This window comes from Amorphotheca resinae (assembly GCF_003019875.1).
Source record: "Amorphotheca resinae ATCC 22711 unplaced genomic scaffold M430scaffold_6, whole genome shotgun sequence".
Taxonomy (NCBI): Eukaryota; Fungi; Ascomycota; class Leotiomycetes; order Helotiales; family Amorphothecaceae; genus Amorphotheca; species Amorphotheca resinae.
In genome coordinates this window covers 1,761,120-1,774,631 of record NW_020194476.1, presented here as the reverse complement: position 1 = coordinate 1,774,631, position 13,512 = coordinate 1,761,120, and the positions used below count along the sequence as shown (strand labels likewise).

General features: G+C 49.8%; 1 protein-coding gene across 1 annotated transcript; it reads left to right on the top strand.

The window, feature by feature from the left end:
• The first annotated feature begins 3,988 nt into the window (after positions 1–3,988).
• Positions 3,989–7,242, top strand: M430DRAFT_244204 (hypothetical protein). Its single transcript, XM_024865059.1, has 3 exons — positions 3,989–5,269; positions 5,321–7,089; positions 7,218–7,242. Exons 1-2 carry the CDS (start codon positions 4,291–4,293, stop codon positions 6,970–6,972), a joined length of 2,631 nt encoding a protein of 876 aa, XP_024721165.1. The 5' UTR covers positions 3,989–4,290; the 3' UTR covers positions 6,973–7,089; positions 7,218–7,242.
• The last annotated feature ends 6,270 nt before the right edge of the window (positions 7,243–13,512 follow it).

The window sequence follows — 13,512 nt, the reverse complement described above, 5'->3', positions numbered from 1 at the left end:
CGGGTCTGGCTCGGCAGCGGCGGTGGGGATTGACGGTCCTTTTTCATTATTCCGGTGCAGTCGAGTTGAGTTCTGATATCTCGGCCCAATCGTGGTTATGGCCTGCCTGCAGAAGGCAGCGTGACTTTCACTCAAGTATTTCGATAAGGGCGACATTCTCTTGTTCGAGCAACGGTAGAGATATCACGGGCATGGGCGAGAGAATCGTACTTGAGGGGAAGAGGGGCAAAGAGGCAGAGGGGCAACAATGGTGGATCCGCAATGGCGGACAGGAGAGGGGCAGTAGAATGACCGGGGAATTTAGGACACGTCTATGGGTCTTGGGGAAGTACGGACGTAGTTGGCGAGGCGAGGCCCTCGTATGTGAAGAGCCGGAGCCATATCCGCAGCATGTTATCTGATCCAAGGGCCGCCGGCGAGACAAGAGCGCGAGGAGGTCGCCGCGGTGCCGATCTTGCCCCTGGGCGGATTTAAGCTTCGCGGCTGGAGCTGGGAGCTGGAGCTGGAGCTGGGTCCTGGGTGCTCATTGATGGGGAAGGCTACGGCATGTTACCCTTTCATTTGGGAGCGCTTCCTGATCTCCTCCTTTCGTGGTAGGAACCTACTATTGGTGAACAGGCCTCGATGGACAATCATACAAGGCGTAGTAGGTTTGAGGTACCAGGCACGTCAACTCACAGAAGATATACAATAGGACGAACAGGCAGATTAAGCATCATCCAAGACGCAGAAGGAAGCACGACAGGTAAACTAGGCTAGCCAATCACTGTCCTCACGAAGGAGATCTTACGTGACGCTATCTATGAAAGAAGCTTCAGTCGAGAAACGCTCGAGCGTTATCACATGCAAAACGAATGTCCTCGAGGCTCGAACTCAGGGGGGACGAGTTGGTCCTGGATGATTGGATTGGGTCGGGTTGGAGCGAGGGGCCTTTCAGCACACGGGTCGCCCGGAAACAGGGTTGTCTCATGGGTGACGATGATGTGACCTCAGTCGTCGTTCTTCGGCGGCTTCCACCAGCGGTCATTGATTATTCCATGCATTGCAGACTGCACTTCCAGCAATTATGCAGCAGCCCTCCGCCAGCAATCCTGTCCGCGGTGGCGTCAGGCGCCGTGGCTGGTCAAAAACCTTCCATGCGGCTTTCTAGGTCCGTTCGGCTGCTTCTAGGGCGCATCCACACAGTACCCTGGTGGCACCGGTGGCACCGCGCCGCTGACAGACTGCAAGCTAGGGCCGGTCAGAGCGCTGATTCGGCCATGTTTCAGGAGCGGGGCCTCATACTCGCACCCTCACTGGCTGCGCGCCCTTCACCGTGCCAGGGGCCCTAGCCCACGATGCGAGATGGTGGCTCAGTTAAGCAAACGCCGGCCTGCACGCTATTTTCGAGTGCCAGCCCCATGACCCCTGCGAAGCGAAGCGTTTTCAAGCGCAAGAAGCCGAGCTGTCGAGTAGCCAGAATCATCCGATAGCTCGAAGCCTTGGACTGACAGGTCTTATCGGAGTGCTCTGCGCGGGAGGGTCCCTGTTGGCCGCGGGCAGATAGGCACTTGGAGCGGTGATCAGGCTTGTCCTACGGAGTCGAGCGAAGATCGATAAATCCCTCGAGGGCCCCTCGGATGCGCAGCCCGAACGGCCCTGCGCGGCGGAGAACGACACACCTAAGGTTTCGTGGAAGTCAGCACGTCGAATCCTCCCGAACGAGCCTCCGAACTCCTGAGTCGTGCCTCCTGAGTCTGAGCAGTGATCGCTGGTGCCACGACATGCGTGCCGAGGCAGAAATAGATGGAGACGGAGATGCCGCGTATCAAGAGAGGAGGAAGCGCCGGAGCAGCAATTGCGGGCGGGCGGGCGTGCTAGTCGTGCGGCGGCGAGAGACTGCGGCTACGATGCTGAGCAAGCGCATCGATAGAGGAGGATGCAGAGGAGTAGTGTGCGGTAGTCAGGCTGCGCGGATTCCCTTACCTCTGTACCGCAGAGCGGTACGTACGGTAGGTGCTGAAGCGCGGTGATAGAGGAGTGGTTTATGCTTAAGTGCTGGGGCCGCAAACAGCCTAGGACTACTGGCTCTGCTCCGCAAGTACGAGTGCCGGGCCGTTGATGCAGTGATGCTATTGATGAGAATGCTGACTGTAGGAAATCGACGTGATGATACTGATGATACTGACGATATTATGAATTATCATTATCATTCTACAGCGCCTACAGTACTCTACGTACGTATAAACATCGAATGGTCTATATCCTAGATTCTCAACTCTACGGCGGATCCTCTCCCAAAGGTAACGAATGAATGAATAGGTAATAATATCCTCTTCTTACCCATTATCTCCTCGCGCTCCACACATCTCTGCTGAATAAGAATCCCATAATCCAATACTTGAACGAACCAATAACGCCACTGTCCCTCCGTCCTCCGTCGTACTCCGCCGGCATTCCCTCCGCAGCTGCTTCTCCCGGCATAGCACCTGCGCCACCCGTGGCTTGGGCAGGCCGCCCCCTTGCACGGCTTGTTGATGGGGCTACCGTCTGCTGCTGGTGTGTGTGTGTGCGGATTTAGGGTGTGTGTTGGTGAAGCAGAGGAGGAGATGAAATGGAATGAAACGAAGCTGAGGGATGGGAGTATCACGGGAGGGCCGAGGGAAGGGGGGAGAGGTGAGTGAGGTGTTGCTATTCTTATGCCTGGGATCGAGGGATGCAGGTTTGAAGTTTTGAGTTTTGAGTTTCGGAGTTTGAGAAGCTATGTTGGTGACGGAGAGGCTGGATGGAGAGGGGAGAGGAGAGGCGCGGGAGGTTCGGGAGGATGAGGATGAGGTCTTGCGCCATGAGTGTGGATGGTGAGGAATACGTCTGGAAGTAATGGGCGGGCGGTGGGGGAGGGGGGGTTTATATGAGATGGATGGAAATGAATCAAATGATATACCTATCAATTAATTGACCATTGAGAAATAAACAATGAAGAATATGAACAAACAAACAGATACATATAAGAGAAGTCTATCACCACCATCATCATCATTATCATCGCTATCAGAGCAAGAGGCCATCCGTCCCTATCTTCAGACACACAGTGTGAAAGGCAGGGGGCTCACCTGCGTGACATACCCCACCAGCCACGCTATGCCGCTCGCAGCTAGCCCCCCGCCATGCAGCGACTACACCGGAAACACCGTAGCTGCTGACGGGCAGACAGGGGCCCCCGGTCGGGAAGAGTCGAGCGGAAGAATCATGGAAGCCTGCAGCGGGCTTCTCCTGCAGCGAGGGAGCAGGGGTTGTGATTGGTGGGCTGGCGAGGGGAGGGAGGAGTCTTCGTGATTGGTTATAATTAATCATTATTATCATTATCATTGTTCATTATTATCATTGTCATTACTACTACTATTGGAGTGCAGGTTACTCGATTGTCGCACTGGCAGCAATGAACGAATGGATGCCAGTTAAGAGACCTCTCTGCACCGTATCTTGTGCCTGGCGTCGGGCGGTCCTCGGTGCAGAATGCAGCTCTCGGACATGGCCACAGGGCTCGACGCAGGACTCGACTACAACCCTGGACCCGCGCCGGTCGACGAAGCCGCGCAGATGCAACCTTGGTGCACCACCACCAGATAGATGCCACCAGAGATATGGCCCTGCTCCAGATGTTTTCCGCGATGCACCGCCAGAAGGGTCAACTGAACTGGACTGAGCTTCGAGAGGGGCCCTTTTCCTTGTCGCGCTCCCTCTCCCCTCTCTCCCCTGTCCTTGTCTTCTCCCCTCTCCCCCCTCTCCCCCCTTCACCACCCCCTGCTACGCCCGCCCGCCCCGTCCACTCTGCTCTGGTCGCCTTCTCTTCTCATAATTGATGCTGCTGCCCACGATCTCCGTTTCTGTCTCTACTTATCTATCTTGGTCTTGATCTCTATCTATCTCTCGTCTCGATCTTGATCTATCTTGGTCTTCGCTTCCACCAACCCCATTTACCACCCTTCAACCTGATTCAGATCCGTCGCTCTCTACCAACTCTCCCGCCGACTGACAAGCCGCAATCCTCTCTTGCGTCTTGTGTCTTGCTCTCTCGACTCTGCTCTCTCTTTGTCGACTCTCCTCTGCTCTCTTCTCTCTCCTCAAGAGGTCTCTTCTCTCTCGCGCTTTCGCTCTTCTCTCCGCTCTCCGCTCCTCTCCTCCTCCTTCACCTCTCCCTTCCACTCGTTCTTCTCCCTCTTCTCCCCCCGCCGGCCTCGATGTCCACAGTCACTCGCTCTTAGTCCCCCGTCCTGACCTTGCCGTCGCTCGCCCTCGTCCGCGCCCACCATGACCCTCCCCGTCGCCTGTCCGCCCCCCGCCTCCTGTGGTGGCAGCGCGGACCCTCCCACTGTCCCTCCACAGCGAAAGCGCCGCCGTCGAGCTCCCGCCAGCGGTGCCTCGGACGACTGCTTCACCTGCACCAAGAGGAACACCAAGTGCGATCGCCGCCGTCCATATTGCTCGCCGTGTCTGGAGATTGGCAAGGAATGCTCGGGCTACAAGACTCAGCTGACCTGGGGTGTCGGCGTCGCCAGTCGTGGGAAGCTCAGAGGCCTCTCCCTCCCCGTCGCCAGGTCCGCCCCCGCCCCCAAGAGCCCCACGGCCACCCGCCCCCGCGCCATCACCACCACCACCACCGCCGCCCGCACCCGTGAGGCTGCCAACGCCGCCGATGCCAAGATCAAGATGGAATCTCCCGCCTCGTTGCCCGGAAGCAACCCCTTCACCACCACCTACGACTTCGTCAACATGGCCCCCCAAGGCCTTGCCCAGAACTCCTCCATGCACCAGGTGCCCGAGTGGAATATGGCCGTGCCCCACGACTACCCCCTCCACCAGGACTACCATCAGAACCCTATGAACCACCGGAGACAGGTCCCCCAGCTCCATCGCCTCCATACCTTGAGCCTGGGCCGCGCCGAGACGCTGGCCGGCCTCTCCAGCTCGCTCGACTCAATGAGCGCCTATGCCGAGAGCGACTACGCTTCACCCCTTAGCCAATCTTTCCAGGACAACGAAATCCCCTTCCTCCACAGCCCCGTGCCCATGTACAGCTACCCCTCGCGGAATTCGAACACCGGCAGCCCGGTGGCAGGGATGATGGGGGATGCGCGGGGCCCGACGTCGTGTCCCGACCCCTTCTACGCGCAGTCAGAGATGAGCTCCAGCATCAGCTCGCACCAGAACCTCTATGATATTACCGAGTCGCGTCACCACCAACCGTCGCCGGCGGGGAATGAGATCTTCTACGATGATGAGATGCTTGGTAAATTGCTACCCGCCCTGTGGGAACCGACCAGGAGACTAACCCCTCCAGGACCCCCTCCACCGACCAGCCATGAGATGGAGGCTTACGCCACCAGTGCACGATCCAGTCACTTTGGGTGGAATGCTATCAATGACAGTGAGGAGGTCGCCTCCCAAGCCGCTTCAGACGCGGATCATTACCACCAGCACACCATGCCGCCCCCGCCCCCCGAGATCCTCCCCCGCGTCTCCTTCTTCCTTGATTACTATGAGAAGATCATCTGTCCATCTGTGGTCGTCATCGACAGCCCGAGCAATCCTTACCGAGAACATATCCTCAGCCTCGCATCTACCAGCCAGAGTCTCCAGCACGCCATCTGTGCCCTGGCCGCTTGCAACCTCCGCATGAAGCGGAAACAGTCGCTGGGGCAGGACCACTGGCGGCAACAACCCTTGGAGCCAGAATTCCCCCTCCATATCAACGGCGGGCCTTCTCGGCCCACATGTGTGCGCAGAACATCCCATCCCGTGACCCCGCAAGCCTCCGACTCCAACGACTCCTCCCTGCAAGAGGAGTACCAGCATCGATCCCTGGCCGTGTCCCTCCTCAATCAGCAGCTGAGTGATCCATCCAAGGCTCGTCACGACTGTGTTCTGGCGACCTTGTTCATCCTTTGCCACTACCGGATGTGCGAGTCGGGCATAGCACAATTCCGTACGCAGTTTGCCGGCGTGAAGAAGATCCTCGGGATGCGTGAGTCCGGGATAGAGACGGGGAACTGGGGATGGATGGAATCGCTCTTCACCTACTTTGACGGCATCGCCGCTAGCATCAACGACCGGGAGCTGCAGCTGCGGGGAAGCTTCCTGGAGATGATCGCCAACCCTCCGAATCCAAATCACGCGTTGGAGAACTTGGCCGGATGCGACGCCATCTTGTTCAAGACAATAGCCAAATTAGGTCGCTTAAACCTCCTCTCCCAGAACCGACCTGTCCTCGCCCCGAATCCATCCTCTCCCCTCCAGAACCGCCGCCCCGCCCCGCCGGAACCTCAACCAGGTCTCGCCGGCCAGGCCCTAGCCGACTTCTACAACCTACACGCGCATAACTTCGACGGGAACGGGTTCGCTTCGACCCTCGACGACGACGCCTTCTTCCCTCTCCTCACATCCGGATCACCTGACGACCTCCGCTCGACCTTCTGGACAGAATGGAAATCCGCCCGCCTCGCGCTCCAGGAGTGGGAATTCGACCCTACCCGTCTCGTATCCAGCCTACCCTCGACCCCCTCCCCGACGCAACTGCGCGATTTCGGCTACATCTCAGAAGCCTTCCGCTACTCTGCCCTCCTCTATACTGAGCGGCTCGCCTGCCCCAACCTCCCATCATCGCACCTCAACTTCCAGAACCTCGTCTCGCAGGTTCTCTTCTACGTGACGAGCCTGGAGCCGGGCAGCGGGTGCGAGAAGTTCCTGCTGTGGCCGCTGTTCATCAGCGGCAGCGAGTGCGTCAACGAGCTGCAGCAGAGCATCGTGCGGTCCAAGTGTCGCGAGATCATGCGCCAGAGCGGCTACCTGAATAATCTCGCGGGGCTGGAAGTGCTGGAGAAGCTGTGGCGCGATAAGGAGGCGCAGGAGCACGATCAAGAGAACGGCCCCACGTGTCCCCTTCGCTGGACCCCATACATGGATAGTGGTGAGGGCGAGTGGATTATGTTTTGATGGGACGATGAGAGACGCGATATGAAATGATTATGATATGATGGATATAGACAGCCGGATGTCCTTCGCAGCACTATTTCTTGCGAGGAATCGGGATCTACGAAAACTCGAACCGAGAATGGAATCAATCCAAAAGAGGCATTGCATAGAAAGAGCAAGGAATAGATCCAGCGAACCCCGCTCTCGAGATTTGAGATCAACGTTATGGATGGTCAAGATGGGATTACTAGGCGGTATACGATTGATTGATTGATTGATTGATTCGACTACATGATATGGATGGATGGGGCGGTCAACTCTTTATATTCTCAGATTTGTTTTGTATTCATGGGCGCAGGACGGCGTAATGCATAATGCGTAATGCGTAATGCGGTTGGGTGGGATGGGACGGGATGGGGAAAGAGGTGTTCATCAGGGGGAAATGAGGGCGTAGATGGGTTTTTGGGATGGCTTGATAGGATGGGATAGGATGGGGGTATCAGCTGGGATGGGATGGTATGGATGGGATCGAATGGGTAGATAGCATAGGATAGGAATCATAGGATAGGGTTGCGTAATATATCTACATTTACATTTACATACATACCTACCTATCTTACAACTACCTATCCTTCATTTTGTTGCATATCGCATTTTACAACCTCTCCCCCTCCCCCCTTCCTACCTTACCTAAGAACTCAGTCACTCAAGATATATTTTTGTTGCACATCGCAAATTCACCTCAATAGCCAAATTCTAGTTGCACTCTCCCAACTTTCCCTATGAACCTTTTCTTCAACCAAACCCTCAGATTTTGGCTCTTTCCTATTGGCTAACTTAGAGTTCTGTTGCACATCGCAAATTTAAAGCGATAGCCAGATTTTGGTTGTGAGGTTGTGGGACTTTTATGTCAACTAGATTTTGCTTGTGTGGCTCTTTACTATTGGCTATTCTAGAACTCTGTTGCACATCGCAAATTCGAAGCAATAGCCAGATTTTGGTTGTAAAGTTGTAGGATAAGGTTGTGAGGTTCTGAGCTTTTTTGTCAACTAGATTTTTGAGGTTTGGCTCTTTGCTATTGGCTGGCTTGGACTTGAGTGTCTTGATCTGGAATTCTGTTGCACATCGCAAATTCGAAGCAATAGCCAGATTTTGGTTGTGAGGTTGTAGGAGACTTTGTCAACTAGAGTTTTGATTGTTTGGCTCTTTGCTATTGGTTGCTCTAGGGTTCTGTTGCATATCGCAAGTTAGAGGGAATAGCCAAATTTTGGTTGTGAGGTTGTAGGATAAGGTTGTGAAGTTGTAGGATCTTTTTGTCAACTAGATTTTTGAGGTTTGGCTCTTTGCTATTGGCTACTTAGAGTTCTGTTGCACGTCGCAAATTCGGGGCAATAGCCATATTTTGGTTGTGTCTTTTCTGTCAACTAGTTCTGTAGTTGTCAAGCAATAGTCAAAGTGCGCGAGTTATGTTGTGCTCTTGTTGACTACCTGGGATTTTTGCATGTATTGTGATTTGGGATTCTCTGATTCTTACTTTTCTCTGCCCTCTCTGAGGTTCTTAGCTTGAGATTGTTATATGAAGAGATTGGTTTGTTAAACATTGTAGTTGTCAACTCATAATCTTACATTTACTCATGTCGAGTTCTTACTTTAGTTGTGCTTCTTGTTGTACATCACGGTCTAAAAACGATCTCTTCTTCGGCTCTGCCTTCCTTATTAGATTGCTGTGTAAGAGGATACCGGAGGTTTGGTTTCTTGTACGTTGTAGTCTTGTTATGTGAATAGTTTGGTGAGTCAAACTGTTAGTCTAACCTCTCTCTTCTACTATTTTCTAGTTGTAACGTTCTCTGGGTGAGAAAGTATTATACGGCTATAGTTTTGTTGTATATTGTAACTTATGACTTCTTAAATTATAACCTTAACCATGTACTTGAGTTAGAACTTGGTTTTGTTGCTCGTGGCATTTTGCTAATGATCCTATGTCAGGTGTATATGTACAGAGTGGAAGAGTCGACGGTGGATGTAGGTTTACAGTGAAATGGAAGGTAGATCACAGTTTATTGTATAGACTTATCTCTAAGTTTTCTGATAACTTAAGCTCTCTCGGGGTTTTTATACCCTTCTGTCATAATGCTCGTATGGCGCTCTGTGTTCTTAGATAGTGCCACGTAGTTACCCTGCACCTACCCATTGAGAGCAGTTATAATCCTATCTGATAAAGCATCTGACATGTTACTTCTAATCCTGTATCTTACCCTAAGAATTTCAATCTAACTTGGGGTAGATAAATGAATTTCTTAGTAAAAATATAAGTAGAGTTTTGTTGCACATCGCACTTTTGAGCTGCATAACGTCATCCTTCCTCGAGTTCTTCTTGAGCGATTATGTAAGTATGTAGGTAGATACCAGAGATAGTTTTGTTGCACATCGCAATTTTCAAGCGGTGGCCGCAATTTGGTTGTGCTTTCACAAGCTAAGTTGTGCTTTTCGTCAACTAGTTTTTTGGCTCTTTGCTATTGGCCCTTGCCTCTTGCCTCAAATTACTACTCATAGCTTTGATTTAGGTAGTCATGCCTTGGTTCTTAGAGTTCTGTTGCACGTCGTAGTCTATGTTAGTAATGATGTCACTTTGATCCTTTACTAGGTAGGTACCTTAGAGTTAGAACTTCGTTTTGTTGCACATCGTAACTTGCCTCACATCACTTTCAATCCTACCTCCTATTATCTGTATCCTAAATTCCTAATCTAAGTAAAAAAACACTATACGGCTAGAATTTTGTTGCACATCGTAGGTTGGGAATGACCTCACTTTGGCCCCGCTCTCCCTTCCTCGAGTTGTTTTACGAGCGAATAATACCTAGAGAAGTTTTGTTACACATCGCAATTTTCAAGCAATAGCCAACTTTTGGTTGTGCTCCCTCTTTGCCTGGTTGTGGTTTTTTGTCAACCAAAGGAGAATCGCCACGGTTCTTTGCTATTGGCCCACTGTGAATTGTACGTCTTTTTTGTTGCACGTCGCAGTTGTCAACCAATAGCCAGCTTTTGGTTGTGCTCTCATTTTTTGTAGTTGTGCTTTTTATCAACCAAAGGAGAATCGCCACGGCTCTTTGCTATTGGCCTACTGGGAATTGTGCATCGTTTTTGTTGCATGTCGCAAATGTCAACCAATAGCCAATCTTTGGTTGTACTCCCGTTTTGCCTAGTTGTGGTTTTTGTCAACCAAGGTAGAATATCCACGGTTCTTTGCTATTGGCCCACTGTGAGTTGTGCCTCTTTTTTGTTGCATATCGCAGTTGTCAACCAATAGCGAATTCTTTGGTTGTGCCCTCACAAATGGAGTTGTAGTCTTTTGTCAACTAGGATTTGGCTCTTTGCTATTAGCCGGACCTCTTTCAGTCGTGCCTATTGCTCTAGAGTTTTGTTAAATTGTTACACATCGTAATTTGGCTGGCTTGACCTGTTATAACAGTTGATCTAACCTCTAGAGCCTGTGAGTGACTACCTTAGGTGACAGCTTGTATACAAATGAGGAGATACAGAAACTTGGACGGCAGGAGATGTACTACGAACTACAGTTATTAGAAAGCACAACCAAAGCTAAGGCTATTGGTTGACAATTACGATATGCAACAAAACGAGGCACAACTCAAAGTGGCCAATAGCAAAGAGCGCTGGCTATTCTTTGTGAGTTACGACGTGCAACAAAACTCTGGTTGAGAAAATCACAACTAAATCAAGGCAGCTGAGGCTAAAGGTTCAAAACTGCGATGTGCAACAAAACCTAAAGATAAAGGGCCAAGGCACAGCTAAAAGAGCACAGGAGACTACAATGTACACTAAATATTTACTTGACTTGAGTCAACACGGAACAGAGGATTACTTTCAAATTACGACATGGAATCAAATAACTATAAGTATCTACTCTTAGAACCTTCAAGAAAATAGGAAGGGTACTAAAGTAATGTCACTCTTGAATTACGATGTACAATAAACTATAGTTGTCAGATAGGTACAACTAAGAGGAGGTGACCCAGCCTATATTCTAGAGTCCAATATAACGTAAGTCGGCGGTTTAATTTTATGGAACAATGCTAAGGTATCAACACTTTGCTGTTAGATCTTGCAGCTAGTATGAGGTCGTAATGGTTGTTGTAAATGGAACTGTTGTAGGCTGTTTTATCAAGTAGGCTGTGACACGAGAGATCGATAGTGAATAACAGTTGTATGATTAAACTAGGGACTCTGAGGCCATCCTTGTCTCTTGACTTGAGTTAACTCAGTCTTTATAGGGGTCTGTAACCAGAGTTTGTTGTATTGTGATGGACACTCTGAACGATCTTTTTTATGTTGGCTAGTCTAGGGGCTTGGTGGATTCACATTTGGGCCAGTATAGAAGGGTATCTAGGGAATAGGATAGAGAAATAAACAAAAGAAGCAGCGGCATGCTTAGCCTTCCATTCTATACTGATAGTGCGGTTTCAACTTCCTTTTTTCTGTTTGGGTGTTGGTTTGGTTTTCTAGAACGAGCACGTAGAATCAATGTCTCTTTTACTCCCTCACAATAGCCTTACCTTTAGCTGTGCGGTGTACCGCTTACTAACCAAAGTTTTGTTGCACATCGCATTTCTCAACCAATAGCCCTGGCTTGGTTGTGCTTTCTGTCAACCAAAACTCGTTGTACATCGTAATTGTCAACCAGTAGCCGTAGCTCTTTGCTATTGGCTCAAGTCACGCAAGTCTTTTAGTTGTGCCTCTTACTATCAGTATTTTGTTGCACATCGCATTTCTCAACCATTAGCCTTACCTTGTCGAACGCCTTTTGAAGAAGCACAACCAACTTTGGCGCTTGTCAGGAATGCGATGTGCAACAAAATCCGAGTACATTCGCACGTGATGATCAATCTCGACATTGTCAAAAGAGCATTCAACTCTCTCGCGCTTGTCACAGGTGCGATGTGCAACAAAGATTTCCTCCAGGGCACTCTTCTTGAAGTTCTTGTTGGCTAGAGCTTTGTTGCACATCGTACCTTACTTGGCATTCAGCAGTCTCACCTTTAGTATCGTAACTCAGAAGGCTTAACTTTGGCTCCTGTGAGTTGGCTCCGCCATTGGCTCACTTTGAGTTGTGCCTTTTTCTACCCAAAGTTTTGTTGCACATCGCAGTTGCCAAGCAATGACCTCACCTTGCTTCTTGCTACCTTAACTAGAATTTGGAGTTTTGTTGCATATCGCAACTCAGACGTCATAGCCTTGGCTCTTGGCTCTTGACTCTTGGCTTTTGACTCAAGTCAAGAAAGTTTCTTATTGAGATTATAACCAGATTTTTATTGCAATCTAGAACCTTTTCATCTTATTTCTCAGTTATCTGGTGGATAAATACCTAGAGTTAGGTTTGGCGTGTGCACTGTGTAGTTGGAGCATCACAGGTGCCTTGTTGCATAACATGTTTTAGAGGCAATGTCACTTTTAGTCTTGCATATATCTAACTTCTAATAAGTGAATATCTTATTAGGGTCTGCAATTACATCTTTTTGTACATCGTAGACTCGTAGTACAGAAAGCCTCACTTTCGTCCAGTATTTTGATTAGTGTCCAGTTTCCTAGTGGGTTTCCTATTAAATAAGGGTTTTGCCATGTATCATGGTTTGGGAATAATATGCGTTCAGCGTTCTACAGACTAAGAGAGGAGATTGCCTTATGGTGTTCCTGTTATGGATGAAAGGTACATATATATCGAGCTTTAAACTAGGCCAGTATATCAAACTTGAGATACACAGCTACAGGGGTTGCACATTGCACCTTATCAAAAATTCCAATCTCTCAAATCTGTCGGGCAATTTATTGGAGTCTACAATGTAGGTCGTACTAGATAGGAGTTATGGACAGACTAATGTTCAATTTCGGTGACTTATAGATATATAGACTTGAGGTATAGATATATATCTTACCTTATAAACCGAATTCAAACATCTCATTTGACAACAGAGAATAAGAAAGGGCTTCTGCCGCCACAAAACTGTTTCGCTTGAGATGGTGTGATTAGGTATAGCAGCGTAACTTTGGGCTGAATCGCACGCGTGCACGCTATCATCATCATTGTCGTCTTCATCACCGCGATCAGAATCAACAAAATCAATCAAACGATACCGCGGTCCGCCTGATCTAATGACCACTTATCAAGAGGGAACCGCTTCTTATGCTTAGGTAGATCTACTATTTTGATTTCTAGATTACTTAAATTACCCAAGGGGGTATCTAGGAGCGAGTATCTTCTTAGTACTTGAAAAAACGCTGCAACGGTTATGGAAAATGCCGAGCAAGAGAGGGCTTCTAATAAAGCAGTACATTTCTTGCATTCTTTCAGAATCAAACTACTTGTTAATTTCTTCTCGAGGGTGACGGATACACCCACATACTTGACGGACCTTACACTGCCGGCGAAACAGAGTTAGGCATTGCTTCACTCGAATGCAGCTTTGCAGTCTCTGTCAAGGGAGGTAAAGGACTGTTTTATACAGGAAACAATGGGTACAATATGGAAAGACGTAAAGGAAAGGCTTT